The following is a 21,604-nucleotide window of genomic DNA, read 5'->3' as shown; positions in this document are numbered from 1 at the left end:
TCTCAGTGACCCCTCTGAGAGAGTCCAAAGCGTCAAGGGAACCACTCAAAGCTGAGCCATGGTATAGCACCCCTTACCAAAGCACTTCCTCTCCCCTTGTTGGGGAAGGATCCAGTAGGTAGGCGTTGGAGTCTCAAAGACCCCTCTGAACAGTCAACTGCGTAAAGGGAGCCTTATGCAGCGGAGATGTGGGAATGATTCCACTTTCCCTGGGATCACAGCTTACCGGACATTTGACGATACTTCAAACCAGGAAGTGTTGGCAGCCATCTTGGGTCCCAGAAAAAAATATTTAAAAAAAGAAAAGAGACAGGGTAGAAATACCTGGACAGTTTAGCCCTCTTGAGGGGAGAAGGGGGTAGGGATGAACATGTAAAAAAATAATAATAATAATAATAATAAAGTGCAGGCTTCTGTGCTTTGTTAATAATCAGCCCCCGGGGTCATTGGGGTTAAAAAGGAGGGGGGAGCACGGCCCCCCCTTAGAGGGGCTTATTAATGCCCCAGGGATCACAATCTCTCCGGGACTAATTTATTTAAAAATGGGGGGACCTCTCAGACTCCCTAGGCCTATGTACCACCACCTCCCCAGGGCCTAATGCCAAAATGAAAATGGGGGGGCTCTTAGACCCCCCGTGCCCTAGGGACCACCACATCTCCGGGGCTAATTCATTGTTATTGTGGGCGGGGGTTGGTCTAACCCTCCCAGGCTCGGGGACCACCACCTCCCCAGGGCCATGATGAATCTGTATTGGGGGGCCTCAGACACCCCGGACCCCAGGGACCACCACCTCCTTGGGCCCTCTTTTATTTATTTTTTAACAATTTGGAAAGGGCCCACGCAGCCCCCTCCCGGGCGGTTCACGCCCCCGGGGACCACCACCTCCCTAGGGCAGGCCCTACAAATTAGAATGGATTTATAGATGGACCTGGGGACTGCCACCCCCTAGCGCCGGCTCCTGCAAAGTACAGGGGTGCCCACCCCCGGGACACATCTGTTTGCTATGGCTTGGCGGGTGCTTTACTGCTCCCTCCAAACCACAGCAAACTGTGCTCTGCTTTCACCAAGCGAGAGCATTAAAATGCTCTCACTTGCTGAAAGCGGAGCAAAATTGTTTTCACAGAGAGGGAGCTGTATGTTTAGCAGATCACTCTTTGTGAAAGCAATGCGCCTCTCACAGGAGGTGGGGAACTGGCAGGGATCGCGAGGGCACAACAGCTGTAGGTGGGTGCCCTGAAGCACTCACAATAGAGGTCAGGCCCCGGGGATGGGGTTCCTGGAGCCGAAATTAGGCTGTGGAGGGGTTTCACACAGTTTCAGAAAAAATAGGAAGGAATCCCTGGGGCCGCCCTCTCATAAAAAATATTTTTTAAATCCCCAGGGCCAAAAAAAGACTGGGGGTGGGGAGTGGGGCGCATGGTAGCTGCCTGTAACTTGCTGGAGGTTAGGACTGCATTTACCACAATACATTGGACCATCTACTTTTGGGAAATCCCTCAGAGGGCCAGATAGCCAGCGATTCCTTGGTTTCGGTATGTTTTCACCTGCGGACTGCAGGGGACTAGTGCCAATAGTCCATGGGAGTCTGGAGTTACCTTTGGCGCTCAAAGTGGTCCTTGTGTCTGGGGAAACTGGTCTTAGATCCGGGAACGAGTCGCACTTGTGCAGTTCCATCAAGGTTGCCACAGGCGCAGGGTATCACGCCTTTGGTTTATGCAACCCCTGTTAGGTCTCTACTGTGTCCGCTGTTGCAAGTCAGATCAGAACTGAGCTTCTGGTGTCAAGGGTGCACCTTAAATCCTAGATTTAAGGACAGTAGGGGTATGGATGCAAGTGGCCGATGGACCAGAAACCTTCCTTGGTTGTACACAACAGGTAGCTCACCCTAGAGGTGTGGCTAGCCTACTGGGGGTGTTCACCTTTTGAATACATCATTTTCCCATCTGTCCGGGGGCAGGGAGACAGCTGTTCGTTCCTTTCGGAGGCAGTCTGGATGCATATCTGAGACGGTGTAAGCTTTGAAACTCACCGTCTTGATGTGTCACTTCACTAGCCATCCTTGTCCTCCCCATCCAGGCCACTGTTTCTGACTCCTGGGACAGTTCAAACCTCCTGGCAGGGGGTCAGATTCCTGTCTTGGTGGCAGCAGCTGCGGTCTGCCAGCCAGAGCACAGGAATGGATGGGGCAACCAGGTGGGCAACCTGTAAGGTAGCCACTTGGATGCATGCCACATCGCCTCTGGCACAATAATGGTGTCTGGGGTGAGGAGGCAAGTTGTTTGATAGAAAACATGACCTATTTCAGTGGTACCATAATGGAGCTGGTAACCTCGTGGGCATCCGGGTGCCAGCGCATGTTATCCTATGGACCACTGATAGTTGCCCTCAATTAAAAAGGCTACCATAGGGACATATAAGCTTCCACATACAAGTCCTCACATTTAATATAAAGCAACCTGCCTCCTGGGCTCAGGAGTTCTTCTTTAGGGGGGACTGATGTATATTAAAAAATAGTGCTTTGACCTTGCCACAAGAGGTATGATTATGATTTATTTATTTATTTTATTCATTTAAGGAGTTTTACATAGCGCTGGCTGGACCCGGGGGCTTTGGAGCACTTTACAGCAGTTTTTCTCAAGAGTAATGTAATAGAGCCTGTTATCTTGTTATACATATTGGTTCAGAACTCCAAGTGTGCTGTGCAGTATTGAGGTAGTTCGTGGGTCCAGAGATTAGTCTTGATTAGTGCACGTTGTCTTGGGTTGAACCACAGCAATTTTTCGCAAGAGTCATAACGTGGAGCAACGCAATACATAAAGGTTCGGAGGTCCAAGAGTACTGTGCAGTGTTGAGGTAGTACGAGAGTCCTGAAGTAACCTCGATTGGTGCACTTTGTCTTGGGGTGAACATTTAAGGGTGAGACAGAGGAACTGGAAGAGGTTAGAGAGCAGAGTTATAGATATAGGATAGGGAAGTCCAAGTTTGCTGTGCTGTATTGAGGTAGTACTTGTGACCTGAGATAACCTCGATTAGTGCACTTTGTCTTGGGATGAACCCTTGGGGGGGGGGTGAGGATCAGGAGGTGGTCAGGGAGCAGGTAGAAGGTAGCCTTGTGGTATAAAGTCAGGGAGCAACGACGAGTAGAGATTTGCGGCATGCTGCCAGCGGGGGGTTTACCACAATCGTAAGGACAATTACCGCCCACCAGATCAGGATGGTGGGTAGTGTGTCTGGCATAATTATGATTGCCTGGCGGACCCCGCCGCTGCCACAGAATGGTGGCAGTGCCTAGCAGGCAACGTCCGCCAGATCAGGATGCTGGACCCCCGCCAGCCTTTCCATGGCAGTTCAACTGGCATGGAAAGGCTGGTGGGGACGTACTTTGGGGGCCGGTTGTGGACCCCCTTGTGCAAGAGCAGTTAGTGTGTGAACTTGGGGGGCACCTATGGTGTCCCCCTACTTTTCCCTGCACCATGTGGCAGGAACCGCATTTCATTTCATTTGCGAGACTGCTGCCTTATAGGCGAGCAGTCCCCATCCCAGGAAAGATGGCGGACGGACTGAAGCATTTTGCAGGTTCTCTCAAAGGCTACAAACCACCTGTCCATATCATCACCATCACTATACTTTGGGAAAAACCCTTAGGGCAGAGCTTTTCAAACTGTGTCACCTGCAAATGGTGGATGTGTCGCGGGCACTTAGAACATAACTGCTGCTAATTAAGAGGCCTTCCTAGACACTCTGCTCTATGGTCTTTTAAAGACCTGTGAAGTGCTCGGCGTGTGTGTGTGTGCCCGGGAAGCTGGGGTGAGGTGACAAAGGGTGACAGACAGTGGGAGACGTAGGGAGGAAGACAGAGGGAGGGAGACAGAGGGAGTGAAACAGAGAGAGAGAGAGAGACGCAGAGGGAGTGAAACAGAGAGAGAGAGAGAGAGAGAGAGAGAGACACACAGAGGGAGTGAAACAGAGAGAGAGAGAGAGAGAGACAGAGGGAGTGAAACAGAGAGAGAGAGAGAGACAGAGAGAGACAGAGGGAGTGAAACAGAGAGAGAGAGAGACACAGAGGGAGTGAAACAGAGAGAGAGAGAGAGACTCAGAGGGAGTGAAACAGAGAGAGAGAGACACACACAGAGGGAGTGAAACAGAGAGAGAGATAGACACAGAGGGAGGGCGACAGAGGGAGGGAGGAAGACAGAGGGAGGGAGGGAGACAGAGGGAGGGCGACAGAGGGAGGGAGGAAGACAGAGGGAGGGAGACAGAGGGAGGGAGGGAGACAGAGGGAGGGAGGGAGACAGAGGGAGGGAGACAGAGGGAGGGAGACAGAGGGAGGGAGACAGAGGGAGGGAGACAGACAGAGGGAGGAGGGCGGCAGAGGGAGGGAGACAGAGGGAAACTGTGGGAGACAGAGAGAGAGGGGAGACAGAGGAAGGGAGTACGGGATAAACAGAGGGAGGGAGAGGGAGACAGAGAGAGGGGACGACAGAGAGAGGGGGCGACAGAGAGTGGGGGCGACAGAGAGAGACAGAGGGAGGGAGACAGAGGGAGGGAGACAGAGGGAGGGAGACAGAGGGAGGGAGACAGAGGGAGGGAGACAGAGGGAGGGAGACAGAGGGAGGGAGACAGAGGGAGGGAGACAGAGGGAGGGAGACAGAGGGAGGGAGACAGAGGGAGGGAGACAGAGGGAGGGAGACAGAGGGAGGGAGACAGAGGGAGGGAAGAGAGCCAGAGGGAGGATGACAGAGAGAGGGAGGGAGACAGAGGGAGGGAGACAGAGGGAGGGAGACAGAGGGAGGGAGAGGGAGGGAGACAGGCAAGGGGGAGAAAGGCAAGAGGGAGACAGGCAAGAGGGAGACCGGCAAGAGGGAGACCAACAAGACGGAGGGAGAGAGAGGGAGGGAGACAGAGAGAGAGAGGGAGACAGACAGAGTAAGTGGGACAGAGGGAGACAGACAGAGAGAGGGGGAAGAGAGAGTAGGGAGAGAGGGGGAAGAGAGAGGGAGAGAGAGAGGTAGACGGAGTGAGGGAGGGAGACAGAGAGAGAGAGGGAGGAAGACAGAGAGAGAGAGGGAGGGAGGGAGACAGGGAGAGGGGGAGGGAGACAGAAAGAGAGAGAGGGAGACAGAGAGAGAGAGGGAGGGAGAGGGAGGGAGACAGAGAGAGAGGGAGGGCGACAGAGACAGTGACAGAGAGAGACAGATAGAGGCAGAGACAGGGACAGGGGCAAACAGATAGAGGTAGAGAGAGACAGAGAGATGGAGAGGGAGACCGAGAGATGGAGAGGGAGACAGAGAGATGGCGAGGGAGACAGATGGAGAGAGACTGGGACTGACAGACTGATAGAGGCAGAGACAGGGACAGACAGATAGAGGCAGAGACTGGGACAGGCAGAGACACAGAGGCAGAGAGAGGGAGAGGGTGGGAGACAGAGGGTGACAGAGGGAGGGAGCAAGAGGAGACAGAGGGAAGGAGAGGGAGACAGACGGGGAGGGAGACAGAGGGAGGGAGAGAAAGAGGGAGACAGAGGGAGGGAGAGAAAGAGAGAGACAGAGGGAGGGAGAGAAAGAGAGAGACAGAGGGAGGGAGAGAAAGAGGGAGACAGAGGGAGGGAGAGAAAGAGGGAGACAGAGGGGCGAGACAGAGGGGGGAGACAGAGGGAGACAGAGGGAGACAGAGGGGCGAGACAGGGGGAGACAGAGGGGGGAGACAGAGGGGGGAGACAGAGGGGGGAGACAGAGGGAGACAGAGGGGGGAGACAGAGGGGGAAGACAGAGGGGGAGACAGACGGGCGGAGGAAGACAGAGGGAGGAAGACAGAGGGAGGAAGACAGAGGGAGGCAGACAGAGGGAGGCAGACAGAGGGAGGCAGACAGAGGGAGGCAGACAGAGGGAGGCAGACAGAGGGAGGCAGACAGAGGGAGGCAGACAGAGGGAGGCAGACAGAGGGAGGCAGACAGAGGGAGGGAGGCAGACGGAGGGAGGCAGACAGAGGGAGGGAGGCAGACAGAGGGAGGCAGACAGAGGGAGGCAGACAGAGGGAGGGAGACAGAGGGAGGGAGACAGAGGGAGGGAGACAGAGGGAGGGAGACAGAGGGATACAGAGGGATAGAGACAGAGGGAGGGAGACAGACAGAGGGAGACCATTTGCCCACTTTTATTTTAAAATTCCCCGATCCCCCCTTAGGTGGTTCGGGGTCGCTCGCTTCACTGCCTTACTGTGTCACACAATGATGCATCTCCAAAAAGTGTGTCACCAACATGAAAAGTTTGGAAAGGTGTGCCTTAGGGGATCTAAGGGTCAAAGGTTTCCTCTTTTTTCACTGTTAGCATTGCTGCCACCATTTTTGGGCTTCAAGCCCATCTTGAACAGTCACAGCTGCTACGAAGCGACGGTGGGGGGGGGGGGAGGCGGGGGAATGCGGATGAAAAAAAAATTTAAAACCCACTTTCCTGATTACAGCCACAGCTTCTCCCCCATGTTCTTCTCTTCCTGGCTCCCAGCAGCACACAGGCTACCCTAAGCCAATCAAAATGCTGCTGCCACCAGCATGACATAAGCTTCATGATTGGTCAGGCCACTCAGACTGTGCCTCGGAGCCTTGGGACTGTTCTCCACCTGTCAGTGAAACACAGTCTGGTGGAGAAATGCTAAGTGTGCATGACTGTTTGGCCGGCCCAAGACGGCCGGCCAAACTGCCATGCACACTTACGGTGTACAAACCACTCCTCCTCCTTGTGACCACAGTACTGCCCCGCCCTAACATAGCCCTGTAGCCGGTACAAAAAAAATAAAATGATAGTAAAATTATTATCATTTAATTTTCCCCTTTTTCCACTGCTCGGAGAGCAGTGGTGAGATGCTGATCTTGGCCCTTCTTTCTGGTCTCATTTCCTCGAGTTCAAGATTTCTCGCCTCTAGTTAGAGAGGTCATCAATCTCTTCCTCAAGGCTTACTCCCACCTGGCCAATAGGGGGACTCCTGTCACTACCCACTGGTGAGGGCGGTCTAGAAAAGGTTAGAGTGTTCTGGTCTTCACTGTTACCTCCATCTTCTTCAATTTGGGCTAGGGCCTAATCCTCACCCTCTTCAGGGTATCCTTCTGAGGAATGGTACTCCCTCTCTAGTTTTCTTTTTTAATAGAAGCTTAGGGCCCTTTTGAGCTCCTCCTTTTTGGCTACAGGTCTATAGCCAATGCCCCATGCTTTGCACAACACCCCTAGATCACAGATCTTCAGGGCTGGGATGACAGACAGGCACAACAGAGTCTGCCAAGCATCTCGACCTAACCTGTTACCTAAAAGTTGGCACCTTTTTAAAACCTTAAAAAAAAAAAGTATAAACTTTTTCATAACCCTTTCACTTTTTTATTGGAACGAGGGTCTACACAAGTCCCTGAAATTCCAATGTAAAAAATGCAAGAAAAATGTTGAAAAGATAATTTGTCTAAATTCAATTGTGGATTTCTCATGCAAAAATCACTTATGACCATGTGGTACTGCAAAAAAAACAAGTTCAGGATCCTACCCCAATAACACCAATGTAGGAAAGTGAAGTATTACATAGTGCAAAGAAAAATAGGTTGCTTCGTTGCTGCTCATTACATCTACACTGCGCCCAATACAACGTGGTCATTCTGGAATGCTGTTGTCCATAGTGTATCATTGTGTTACCATTTTAAGATGGCCAACATGTAGGTTTTAAATGTGGCACCCAAGATGGAACTTTAAAAAAGTAATAGACTATTTACAATATCTCTGTAAGACAGATACCTGTTCTGTTTACATTTGTTATTGCAAGCACATGCCCTCATGTTTAGACATGTTTTCTTTCTTCTACTTGCACTCTTTTATTTATCTTGCACATGTTGTTGAGTTTGTGTGCGTTTTAATATTGTTGTATCAGCGAGTGAATGCAAGAAAAAGCCAGTGAATGGATGCATGAGCATAAACATGAGTTACGAGTGCATGCATGATATTGTATAGAGCGCCTAGACCCATCAAAGAAACAAAAGATCGTTTTATTCATAAGCCAGACATATTTGAATTGTCAATGCTTATTAAAGTTGATGTTACATTGTACGACTGTAGCAGCCTGAGATTTGAGAGTTTTGTTAGGTGGGGATTTATGGTTATCTCCTCCACCAACAACAATAAAAACGCATGGCAAATTTGAAAGGGTTGTTATATCAATAAAAAAACACGCTTAGTAAAGCAGCACATCAGTGAATGTGTTTACATTTTAACTGTTATTGCAAGCATACCGCAGTCACACATGGGTGACCTCATATTTTATTTTTTTGTGCCATATGCTTGTAATAAAAAAACACTGCACCAGCTTGCAAAAAACAGACCTACTGGCTTTGCCAATGCTTGTAAGTTATTGTATTGTAGCCCACATTTATAGGTTTCAGATCCAAATTTTCTTGCTTCCACTCAATGTAATGCTTAATTTCAACAATCACCCGAGTACCATAAAGTAATAAATAGTAACATCTGTTATTCACGCGGACTTCAAATGGCAAAAGTACGATATGAATCACTATATTTAAAAAAAAAAACGAAGGAATTTAAAAACTACTTTGTTCACTATATTCATCAAGCCGGAACCCCTCACCCTCCACCAACAACGAAGACAAAATACGCAGCTTTCAGCACCTATAGACTCGCACGCCCGTTCACATGAGCTCTAGATTGTATGTGCTCGTGATTTTAAGACCTGTTCAAGAGCATGCGCGGCATGAAACAAAAAAAAAAAAAAAAGTACGTCGTAGCCACACAATCCAAGCAGTATCGTTCTCTTTGTGCATCGTGAAAGAAGAGTATCAACTTGGTATAAGCGTGATTAAATACGTCTAGTTAGTAGAGTACCAGGAGTGGCAGCGTGGCAGCGTTGAATTGAATAGCTCTTCAATGGATAATTCAGTACTGTTTCAATTACAAAAGAACGCCAGTAGATGGAACCATTTCTTCACTTTAAAAGAACCCTCAGTGAGGTTATATGTATTTGAAAAGCGAACTTTTTACCCGCGAGGGTGAATCACTGTGAAAGTAATATGCATTTGTGAAGTTATCAGTACGTATTACTGTCATCTCTATGAAAACGCTTTCAGCAGTAACGCTGCATTACAAGATGCAAATATAGTCTTACGTGACAGCTTGAGGCCGGACCACCACTCCACCAGTGCATCGGCTAGGGCGGCGGGGAGATTCTGATGCCATGACGTCAGATTTCCTATCAAGAGAAGCAGACAATGTACAAAACATGAACTTCGAATTTGGTGCATAAAAACTAGTAATCATCTAGTACACGTATACAACAGTACGTTTTATCAGGGTGCAACAACATACTTCAATGCCCATCTCATCACTAAAATGTGAGATTACAATACTGCTTGTCTCGTTGCAATTTTATTTATTTATTTATGCGTTTTTATTTAGCGCGGACTTTACCCAAAGGTGTCAGAGCGCTTCACAATAGGAACAGAACTGATACATGAGAACATTACAAGTGAACAAATTACAAAGCAAAAGTTACAGTAATTACATCATTACATGAGGCAAAAGTGACAATCGTGAGTGAACAAAGTACAAGAGGTAGCAAACGGTGCATTACATGAGGAAAAAAGTGACATGTGTGCAGGTTGCAGGAGCGTACAAAGTACAAGTGGAGGTATAATACTGCAATAAATGGAGGACACTCAAACACAAGAACCAACGTTACATAGGCAATGGTGGCACTTGTGCAAGTATCGAAAGCAAACAAAGAGCAAGAGGTAGCAAACAGTGTGTTACAAGAGAAAAGTGACGTGTGCATGTTACAAAAGAGTACCAAACAAAGGTAAAGGGTAGTACTGCAATAAATGGCAGTCTATCAAACCACAAGAACACACTGGGAAGGCACTTCCATAGTCATGGAGAATAGAAATTTTCTAAACTAAAAATGTCTTGCTTCAGATAATAGGAGGGCATGAATTAACTTTGGAAGTGTCTTTGAAGGAGGAGAACTTTGAGGTCATTTTTGAAGGCCTGGGAGGAGGTGGTGGTCCGGAGCTGAGGCGGAAGTGAGTTCCAGATTCTCACTGCGTTGCCTGAAAAGGATTGGGACATTGATCTTTCCTTCTTGAAAGTGGGAGGTTCAAGCAGAAGCTTTTCCGCATTTCGTGATGGTCTAGAGCCTCCAGAAAGTTTCAGTTTATTCGCCAGGTAGCGAGGAGAGGAGGAGTGCAGGGCTTTGTGTGTGATGCAGGCAGTCTTGTAGATGGATCTTGCCTCGATGGGAAGCCAGCGGAGGGTGGATAACAAGGGTGTGATGTGGTCGGTTCTTTTGGCCCCATAAATGAAGCGAGCTGCTGAATGGAGAACAGACTTAAGGGGGGACAGGTGGGATTTGGGGAGGCCAGTAAGTAGAGAATTGCAGTAGTCCAGTCTGGAGAGGACCAGCGATTGGACCAGGGTTTTAAGGTCATGCTCCGGGAAGAAGCAACGGATCCCCCAAAGAAGGCGCAGTTGGTATGGAGCAGACTTTGCAATTGAATTAATGTGGGAAAGTAGATTGAGTTTAGTGTCGAGTATGACACCAAGGGATTTTGCGCTGTCGACAATGATGGGTTTATTGTTCAGTAGATTCATCTGGTCCATCCATGAATGAACCGGGGGAGGAGAAAGTGAGGATGAGAGGAGGAGGAATTCAGTTTTGGAGGGATTCAGAATCAGTTGATGTGATGACATCCAGTTTTGAATGGAGTCCAGAGTAGAGCTTAGGACAGAGAGATCGTGGGTGGAGGCAACCTTGAGGTAGATTTGAGTGTCGTCTGTGTAGAGATGATAGTGAACCCCAGAATTACTTAGGAGATTTCCCAATGGTTCCAAATAGAGATTGAACAATGTGGGTGCAAGTATAGAGCCTTGAGGAACACCTTGACCCACCGCCAAAGGAGATGAAAGACTGTCCGCTATTTTGATCATTTGGGATCGATCAGAGAGGAAGGACGCAAACCATTTAAGTACAGTGCCTTCCATGCCCATTCTCTGTTGAAGAGTGTTAAGGAGGGTGTTGTGATTGACAGTGTCAAAGGCTGCAGAAAGGTCAAGGAGAATTAGAAGACAAGACCCCCCCAAATCGAGTATCCGCAGCGCGTCATCAATCACTTGCAGCAGAGCTGTTTCAGTGCTGCAGTTTTGGATGAAGCCGGACTGAAAATTGTCAAGAAGATCATTGTCCTTGATATGACGAGAGAGCTGTTTCGCAACACATCTTTCTGTGATCTTTGCTAGAAAGGGTAGGAAGTTATTGAGGTCATTCGCATCAGCAGTGGGTTTTTTAAGCAGAGGGGTGACCTGCCCAGTTTTGAAGGGAACAGGAAGGGAGCTTCGACAGAGGGAGAGGTTGACCAGTGTGGTCCAATAGGAAAGAGAATGGGTATAGAAGGCAATGGCACTAGGGACGGGGTCAAGAGAATGGTTGGAGGGCTTTGTTTCGAGGATGCACTTGAGGAGGACATCTTCAGGGAAGATCCTCAACATAGCTATCTATCCCAGAGATCGAAGTGGACAGGGGAACGACGCCCTCAAGCTTTATTAGTTTGATCAAAACTGTTCCCATACTTTTTATTTAAAGACAACCGCTGTTGAAGAGTTGAGCTGCAGCAGGTAGAAAGGGGAGAAGAAAGGAATCCTCGATATGAGGGGACAGACAGCTAAGGACGGGGACAGACCTCTCTCTAGGGTGCCTGCTGTCTTTAAGGAATTGGTATGGGTGCAACCGGTTGATCAACTCTAAAGGCTGCTTGGGAGCCAATACAGGATGTAATTGACAGCTTCTGGAATTTTTATTTTTAAATGGAAACGTATAAAAATGGTTTGAACTACGTACAATCAGAGTGTTACTACTAAAATAACTTTTGAAAGCACTGTAAACATTTAAACAAAATCTTCTTGCACATTTTGTGACAAGCTATTTATACTGCGCGCAGCCTTATAATGTATGATGTACATTTTTTAAATTTATGATTATTCACAGGGCCTTTTGTCACATACTTGGACATCCTAGCGCTATAAATACGCATCACTATTTCCCCGGTGCACCAACACAATTCAAATCTGCGACCGTCCACTTACACCCACAGATATCTGAAGTGATTGCTTAACCAACGCGGTTGTCCTACTAGAAAGATGCATTTTCCACAAATACATTTAAGGTGCATTTATTATTCATTTAAGGTGTGTGCATAATATTTTATATCTTTTGAATCCTGTAACTCGCCCACAAGTATCGACGAACAGGTACAGACCACACAGAATGCGCGTTGAAAGTTCTCAAGGTGGTTTAATTATTTCATCGCCTCCAGCATGACGCGCTTCGGCTACGTCACTGTAGCCTTGTTTTATTTTATATGCATTTACCCTTAGGTCAAAGACCAACAAACAAGTTACAGAATATTTTGTTCTGTTCACCCAGGTATATAAACACACCCCAGACTTTGTGACCAAGCCCCTATTATACCCAGCATCACAGTCCCCATACTTTTCTTTATGCTCTTCGACCGCTGTTCTATCATCGATATTGTCTGTTATATGTATAGATAACAATATGTGAGAAATCATACAGGGCAGGCTTCCAGAAATCATAGTAATTCTGAGGGCTAAAATTAAATCTGAACATTGTTTCCAGATCCACCCCGCGTGAGCAAACAAGCTAAAGGAGAAAGCAACAATTTCCTGGTGAGTCTCAGAGGTCCCTTGGTCTCAGTTTAGGCCTTGCGCAAGTTAAGAACTTTTGTTTTCCTGAGAAACCATACTATACATATTGGGCTTTGGGTAACCCTCCTTCAGCCTTTAGGATCTTTGGCTCAGGATTCTTCTACTGAGTTCAGATGTTGCCAACCACTTATTGGATCTGCCCACAGGAGTATCATTCTCAGTGCCTTTCTATTGGCTGTATCACTCCACTTTCAATTGGGTGTTTGATGGAATATTTTATATTTGAAAAGAACGGTCAATCATAATACTTTTGTCAGCATAAATGAATCACATCAGACAGGAATAAAGCAATCCTTTTTTCCTCACTGCAGCATTCATTTTCAGATGTTTTTATTGTGGCTTAACTGTGCACTTCCCCAGCCCACACGCTGACTGATTAGAAATGCAGCAGTCATCTTCAAACATAGTGAATCATTGTTTTCCGATTCCAAGACGGCCACCATGGCTGCAGTCCTGCTTTTTTTAGGTCTTGGCCTGCGATGGATGCATTGCGCAGTCTCGCTGGCGAGATTTAACGTTTTTGAGTACGTTTAACTAGCGAGGTTAAGCCCCGCCCCTCTTTTCCATTGGCTAGCGTCACTGTTCATGCTAATGGTGGCCAGCCATTGGAAAAGAGATCAAAGTGACATACTCTTTTCTCTTTTGAAGCCGTCCCACTTGGACAGGCTTCCTTGACTTACGTGTGAGGTAAAAGGTTTCTTATCTTCTTTATGGGTCCAAACAGATGGCCCCATAAAGATGATAATAAACCTTTTACGCCAGCAGGGCAGTCCGTCCAAGAGGGACGGCTCCAAAAGAGAAGTAGTGGCAAGCGCTTTAGTTTTTTCACGTTACCCTGTTAATGTTAAAGGAATGTGTGGCAGACTCAGTGTGGATGGACCAACATGTCTTAAATCTTGCTGTCACCTTAAATGTGCCTACTAAGTATTTTTCGTTAGCAAGTACCATCTGCGTTTCACCGTTGGGAGGTTAAGGGTCGTTTGCCACGTGACAGCTGAGTGGGCCGGGACCTTCCGCTCCCGCCCTCGAGGTGCGATTGATGGACTTTGATGGCTTTCACACGTAAAGCCGGGCCTCCCAGCTCTGAGGCCTGGTTGTGAAAGGGCTTGCCACCACTCCCGCAGGAGGCTGTGGGAAAAGAGCCGCAGCCTCAGCCTCTTTGTGCGGTTCCTCCAAAGTTACATCAGCGGTGACCTTCAAGAACTACGGATCGCTGAAGGGTTCGTCGCTTGACGACCAGGCCCTCACAAGTCTGTTTTCGCTCAGAAGGCGCTCCAGTTGCACGTGTACTTTGATCGGTTGGCAAGAGGACCTCTCTGAGTTCTTCTCCTCCTTCGGAAGGCGCTGGTAGCTAGACAAAGCTGAGATGTTAAATCAGTGTGAGTTTAGTGCTCGCATCGCCGCCGAGAAATGTGTCCAACCTCTATGTACTGATTAGAAGAACGGCAGGGCCAACTGAGACTTTCTGCCTCCTGAGGGGGATAGACGAATTGCCATTGAGTTGTATTTGGCTATATGCTTGTTCTTACAGCTCCGACATGTAGCAAAATATGCTAGCAAGCACCATATAAATAGTATAGGTTTGTACCCTTGCACTAAGATGTCACTGCAAGACGTGCGTCTGTGGCCGATATTTATTACCCCGTTTGAAGCATTTTGAAAAGAGCTACGTTTCACTCAAGGTGCATTTTGGCCACAGAGGAAAAACGAAACACACACTTGCCAACATAAACTAATGTTAACATTATTTGTACATTTCCTGATCTCCGAGGTTCCTGGAACTGAATGCTGCAACAAGTGCTTTAAACTGGCAGGTACTGGGTCCCGGCACTTCTTCAATTTGAAAGGGAGAATACCTGCACTTCTTAGAATAGGCGGCATACATTTATGCCATCACTTCTTAAAAGCAAATAGGTACTGTTGTTACTAAGTACCACTACCAGCACTTCTATATTTCCGTTTAAAGCACTGGTTGTGACCATAACTAGGAGTAGTAGAAACTGCTGCAGAGAAAAGACTGAAGAGTGAGCATCCACCAACCAGAAATAAAAAACGCCACTGATACAGAGACAGCTAGGAACGAGCTGAATACAGTATCAAAAGTCTTTTCCAGGAAACAGCCTTGTGACAGGCGAGTATCGGGAAGGAAACCCAACGGCGGGATCGGCATACAAAATCAGTCATTTCAATTTACAGACACTGCATTGGAGTTCAATACCTACAAAGCACGTTCACATCGATATATAGTCCCGAAACAGTGACGTACGAAGACTTTCCAGAATCTGCCAAGTACGGGATGGGTCTGGATGTAAAAATCCATCCACCACTTTAGATGCACAACTGCTCAATGAAGCTCAACTCGCACATAATTAGCGGTGCCTGTTTGAATCATTTGGTATTTCCTAAGAATTGTGTTTTACTTATTTATCTCCTGCCCTTCGGCTGTTTTTCAGAAAATAAAGCTCCAAAGGTAACCCACGCGATAATAAGTTTTCCGTGCGATAGCGGATATTACACAATTAAGGGGATACTCTTATAAACCCACCTTGAAAACAGCACATCTCAGCTGAGCGCTCACTTGTATCGGCACTTGTCCCTTGCAAAGAATGCACTCTTCAAAATACCGCGCATACTCCTGTTCTCAAATTTCATTAGAGGGTCCGCACAGCTGTCGACCAACTGCCTCTGGGACAAGAATGATCCAATTGAACCGATGAGGGATTTGCAACCACCAGTACAGAGAATACAACTTAATTTAAACCTGCGATACTTTGGAATAAATTACACTACGAGACCAGAAATAATAAATCAAGTTGGCACTAGTTACAATCTTATTTACAACTTACTATTTAATTCTGGAATTCTCCAATATAGGCACGATCAACACAAAAAAAAACACAACGCGATCTCATGCAATTAAACACGAAACACCTAAAATTGCAAGTAGTCGTGCAACCCCAGGAAGCAAATGGTAGCAACAATGAAGCGGCATGCTTTCCACTTAATGTAAAAAACAAAGTGCCCACACATATTTAATACTTGGATTCAGGTACTCCTCCCAATCTAAACAAATGCTTTCTTTAACCTATGCACTCTCTTTACATCTGCCCCTTTTCCACCCCCTCTCTGTCTCCCTGCCCTTGCCCCAGCGCACTTGTCCTGCCAACTCTCTGCCTTTCTCCATCCTTGCTTTTTTCTCCTTAACTCACTTGTGACTTTTCTTCCTGTCACTCTGACTCTCTTCCTCCTCTCTCATCTTTTCTGCCATATATATCTCCCTCTCTCATCTTCTTTCTTGCTATCTGCCCCCTCCGACCCCTCTCTATCGCTCTCTATCTCACTCACTCCGTTTCTATATATCCATCTCCTTACTCCATCCATTTCTAGCTTATTCTCGCTCTCTCTCTCTCTCTCTCTCTCTCTCTCTCTCATGTGAGTTATTGGCTTTGCTAATGTTCTTTAGTCAACTTGTACAGCAATGTGGCTGCTGTTCAGCATGGCTAAAAGTTAGTCCCGTAGAGTGGAGTAGCACAGTTGTAGGTGTGAGTAACTAAAGCGTAAATGGAGAGGGAAGATAGGGTGAAAGCAACTTAAATAAGAGTCTTATGTCTGTGTTAAAAGTAGGAAAGCACATTGCATGTCCAGGAATAATACTGAATCGCTTATAAAAAAATAAATACAAAATAAAATAAAGTGTTGCAGAAGACTAACAAGCATTAAAAATGCAATAGGTCTCGCCTTTTGTTAAGTTAAAGCCATTTGCTTGCTATACAATACCATTAGCAAAGCAAATAGCTTTAACTTAACCCAAGGCGAGACCTGTTGCATTTTCAATGCTTGTTAGTACTTTTACTAGTGTCCGTTTATTAGATTCTGTGCGCTCGATTTGGGGCTTGTTTTTCCAGGTGCAGATAAAAGCTATGGAGACATTAAAACTAATTACTGTGGTGCATCAAGAATAAGAGGATGAGCAGGAAACAGAAAAGATACAGGGAAAACAAGAAAAGAAGACTGCTCAGTGGGAATTGGGACAAGAGCCATAACCACAACAAAATAATGGAATCTGATAAAACGTGGTCAATTTGCCTGATTTTTCCCTCACCCAAATACAAGTGAATGGACTTTCCCTAGGTCTTTTTTTCCCCATCTACGTCATTTATTACACTCCGAGTTGCATTGACTTGTTCAACTTTACTAGAAAGTTGAAACTGAAAAAATGGTTTGAACAGAAGAACAATACTAAGTCCCCTGGGAGACAACTATCTTGTCGACTTTCCAAGCTAAGTATTGGTGCTATTGATCAACTGCATATGCTATGTGATCTTGACAAATTCACTGACTGTCATGAAAATACTATTTTAAATCTGCATAACTTAAGGATCCCGCTTGACTTAAATTGCCCAAGTGGATTCCGCCCTAAATCTGTGTTTTTGCTTACTGTGCCTTTTGACAGTCTTGACGTCTTTGAGAAAGGAGTCTATAGGGACCTAAAGAACATCAGGTTCAGGCAAAATAACAAATCTTTCAACCTGACAACTGCACAGAATAGGGCATAACTGAATTGCAGACAAGGGATGACATTGTGATACGTAACTCAGATAAGGGTGGCAATATTGTTGTTATGTCTAAAGAGAAATACCTAGCTGAGGGCCACAGGCACTTATCTGATCGTGCATGTTATACACCAAGCAATACATCTGACATTGATGCAGCCAATAGAACATACTGGGACAGATTGATTTATTAGCGGGACCAATTGCTACTTGAGTCAGAGGAATATCAATTTTGGTGGAATCCTTCCCATCATATGTGAGAGACAATGGGGATTGCCTTAGAGTTATTGAAGGTATTGTTTGGGAAGATCATATTCTCCTGAAAGGCCTAGATGTTAGCAGTTTATACACATTCATTCCCTACCCTCTGTGTTGTCATTTCTGGAGAACAAGGTCATTATTGTATATGTTACACAATGAAATGATCCTAGACATTACAGATTTTTTGTTAAGAGGAACAATTTATTTATCTTTGATGGTCAATATTACTACTAAACCCAGGGCACCACGATGGGGAACTGTTTCGCCCCCAGTTATGCATGTTTGTTCATGGGCTGGTGAGAACAGCAGGTCATGTCTAATCTCCATCTTTCTTTATGACAACCACATGGTGCTCTGGGCGTGCTATATTGATGACATATTTGTCATCTGCAGGAGGATGGAGCAACTGGCTATCGAGTTTGTTCAAGATCTTAACATCAACGATTTCAATCTGAATTTACCCAGCTATATTGATACTTCTACATTGGAATTTTTAGAACTTAAACTGGAAGTTCGCAATTCACACAAAATGAAACCACCACAAGGAAACTGCTGGCATCAGTGTGTTGCGTGCTACCTGCAGCCACCCTAAGAGCCTGATCCACAGTATCCCGTATGGGGAACTAATTAGGGCCAGACAGAACTGCAGTAGCGACACCACTTTTGAAGATGAGAAGGTGGTGCTGCTACCCGGTATGATTCCAAAACACTCTGCAGCTGTGAAAAAAGTAGATAAGATCAGAGGAAAAACATTTGGTAGCCCCTGAGGAGGAACAAATCAGATTTATCACTACCTACAGCAAACAGGCCAACAACGTGAGGTGCATTTTAAAGAAGTATTGGCATATTCTTCACACTGAATATGTCATATCTAAATATGTGTCCATGCAGCCCAGTGTCACATTTGTAAGCATGAACTTGGAGGACATTCTTTGCAGAAAAATAGTTACCAAAAAGCATTATGCAATTGGTCAGATACGCACACTTTGTTTTGTACTGTGCATGAACTGCAAAACATGCAAGTCCAGCAAAAAGGTGCAATCCTTCATTATGCCAACAACCACAAAGGAGTTTAAAATTCAGAAAGGATGTCTTGCAATTACAATTTTTGTATACATGCCCTTAAAAGGTCCCTGCAACTTGTTTTACACTGGCAGCACCATACACACAGCCAAAAAGCGTGTTTTGGAACATATGAAGGCTATTATCCATCAGTATAAACAATATCCGGTTACTAGACAATTTAAAGAACATCATTGTAGCAATAGCAGCCTCCTACACTTCCTTATGTTTGATCAAGCCCCTCCTAACATCCGGGGAGTTGACAGAGTGCTGACACTACGCAGGTTGAAATCGAAATATATTATCAGGGTCAATACACTGCGCCCTGCAGGATTGAACTAGGACGAGGAATTGGCTGTCCATTTAGGCTAATAGGTGTAATTACTTGCCATCTCTGCTCACTATCTTTGGTATGTTGACATATTGTGTTAATTTTTGAAAATATTGGTTTTTACCCGCTTTTATGGTGGTATTGGGGATGACTGTGGAGATGCAACGTGATCATATGAGCTAAGCATTGTACCTTAATTACACTGCATGAGTTTGGTTTATTATTTTAGTATACAGGAGATGTATGATAATGTCGGGCATGAATTTGATGTGCAACCCTGGGTGACAGAATTTTGCAACAAGGATGTCTTCCGTGTTTTCTTTGCTATTGGATTTGCTGTCTTGTTATTTTACTGTACAATTATACACAGGGCATTTGCCCACTTGGGCTTCATTTTTTGCTGCAAGTTTGCCCATTCGGGCGGTCATAATGCCTTCTTGATTTATACAAATTGAGACTTTATTTTATAAGTGATCCTGTGTACTGGAACATCTGCTCTGGAGCTGTAAGGCGCTGCGCCCCTACTGGGACCCTATCCTGGATCTTATAGATGCACACCTAGACACACAACTGCCGCGCTTCCCCGCGTACATCCTGCTGGGCCTCCCAAACGCCCTCATGTATCCTCTGAAATCCTGGCGCGGGCGCCTGATCGCGCTTGCACTTGGGGCTGCAGTCCAGAATATAGTGGCGCACTGGAGGGCGACCCAGGCTCCGCGGCAGTTGGGGTGGCTTCACCGTCTGTGGGCAATCCTGGGAATGGAGAAGCTGTCGCTGGCGGCAGCAGGGAGGGGGGCGGACTTTGCGGAACTTTGGCAGCCATTCCTCGCCTTGCTTACTGGTGAGTTCCGGGAGGTGAGTTGTCCACGCTACCTGCGACTGCTCCGCTTGGCGGAAACGCCCCTCCCGGACCCCAAACCACACGCTCGCAAACGCACAGGCCCTGCGCGCGTGGCATCCAATGACTGTTGAGAGGGGTTCCCGGCCTGTAGCTAGAGCCCGGAAATGGACAAGGAGAGGGGTGGGGCGGGGGGGGGGGGTGGGCTGTGGGGTTGTTTACAGTTCTTTGATTCTCGTTTCCTTGCAATGCACTAGCACTGCTCAGCTTGCACCATTGTAGCACCTCTTAAGACGCGGCCGGCCCTTTTTGGGTTGTAGGCGGCTTGCTGTGTTAATGAGAAGACTTCTCCGCTGGCCCTAGACGGGGTGTCCGCGAGGCCACTGATTTCGGCCTCCCTGAACTGGTTACGGCCGTTGCAGAATTGGTTGGGGTGCATTTTTTGCTTATGCTCAATAAAATATTTAATACAGAAGTGATCCTGTGTAGAATAGGTTATACAGTGGTTGTATTACCAGTACAACTATAATATCGGTTGTAATGAAGCCACAGGATAGGATATGTGCAGTAAAACGTGAGTTATATACGCTGCACGAGTAGCAATGATTTCAATGAGGATTAATTTTCCTAGACTTTACTTTCTATTGTCACACGAAATGATTAGTCAGAACATGTATGCTATCTGCCCCTCTACTCTGTGTACAGTCTGTGGGGAGGAATTGATCATCTGTACTAGTAGGCATAGTGGCACAATGAAACTTGAGGGCCCCCCCTTTCAAGGTGCATGGATGGCTCCTCCTCCTGTTTTAATCAGGAGCTCTCAGGTCAGGATGCTGTGCTGAGGGGGCTCCCGGAGAATGGGCCTATTTTACACCACTGAGTAGATATGCATTGTGCTACAAATGACCACATATATATTTGTCCTTGCCCATGCTTTTGTTATTATGGATGCCATTACAAAATGGCGCCTGCAGTTATTTTCACTTCACAGTCCTTTGTTTATGGACCAGTCTTTTTAGTCAATGTCTTTTATTACTTTTTACTTTTCCTTATGATCAAGACACTGTTGAGAGAGCAAGAAAAAATAGAGAAAGGTTTAGAGAGAAATAAAGATGAAGAAAGAAGTGGTGGTGCGAGAGAAAAAAAATGAGCGAGAAACAACAAAGAAAGGTAGAAAGAACAAGAGAAGAATGACAAATATAGCAACAAAAAATAAGAACTAAACAGTGTGGGACAGAGAAAAAAAGTTAACTATAAAGGGGAGAGTGTAGGATACAAAAAGGGATAGGAGTAGGAGACAGAGAGATACAAGAACAAATATAATGAGAAAGGAAACACGAGATGGTGAAAATGAGGGTAAGAACAAACGAAGGAGTAAAGTATACTGTGATTCAGAGGGCCAGTGAGAGACAGATCAAGAAAGAGAGCGAGAGTGAGAGAGGAAAGTGAGTGTATGTGTTGGGGTGGGTGACATTCGACATTGGTCATAGCGCCGAACACACAGAGAGCTAAATCCACATCTTGCATCACTAGATCGTCTAATGCACAAATGTAGATGTTTTCGGGAGTTCTCACCCCCTAGGCCCGCATGGCTCACTCTCCCCAAAGAGTCACTGCCAGCAGATGGGTCCGCACTTCAGACCCCAGAACTGGCTTCACAGCACAATTACCATCTCTTAACACTGCACCTTCTACCTGCGCTTAAACAAAGGAGACTGGAAGACCCCTTCGCTTGCCCCTAAGGGCAGTCACTTACCCCTGATAGCAGGGCACTTACAGGAGAATAGTATGTGTGTCCCCGCA

The 21,604-nt window shown here is 46.4% G+C and overlaps 1 protein-coding gene across 2 annotated transcripts in view; it reads right to left on the bottom strand.

Moving 5' to 3' along the window:
* The window catches only part of BCAS3 (BCAS3 microtubule associated cell migration factor), a 3,998,327-nt gene that overhangs the window by 3,959,175 nt on the left and 17,548 nt on the right, over window positions 1-21,604 (bottom strand). For both annotated transcript variants that reach the window (XM_086954924.1, XM_086954923.1), the window contains exon 2: window positions 9,146-9,229. In XM_086954924.1, coding sequence (XP_086811050.1) covers window positions 9,146-9,216 — 71 coding nt within the window. In that variant the 5' untranslated portion in view covers window positions 9,217-9,229. The remainder of the gene's footprint in view (window positions 1-9,145; window positions 9,230-21,604) is intronic.

Source organism: Lissotriton vulgaris, chromosome 2_1, assembly GCF_964263255.1.
Source record: "Lissotriton vulgaris chromosome 2_1, aLisVul1.2, whole genome shotgun sequence".
NCBI lineage: Eukaryota > Metazoa > Chordata > Amphibia > Caudata > Salamandridae > Lissotriton > Lissotriton vulgaris.
The sequence above is the reverse complement of the archived record's forward strand: the minus strand, read 5'-3'. Positions and strand labels throughout refer to the sequence as shown.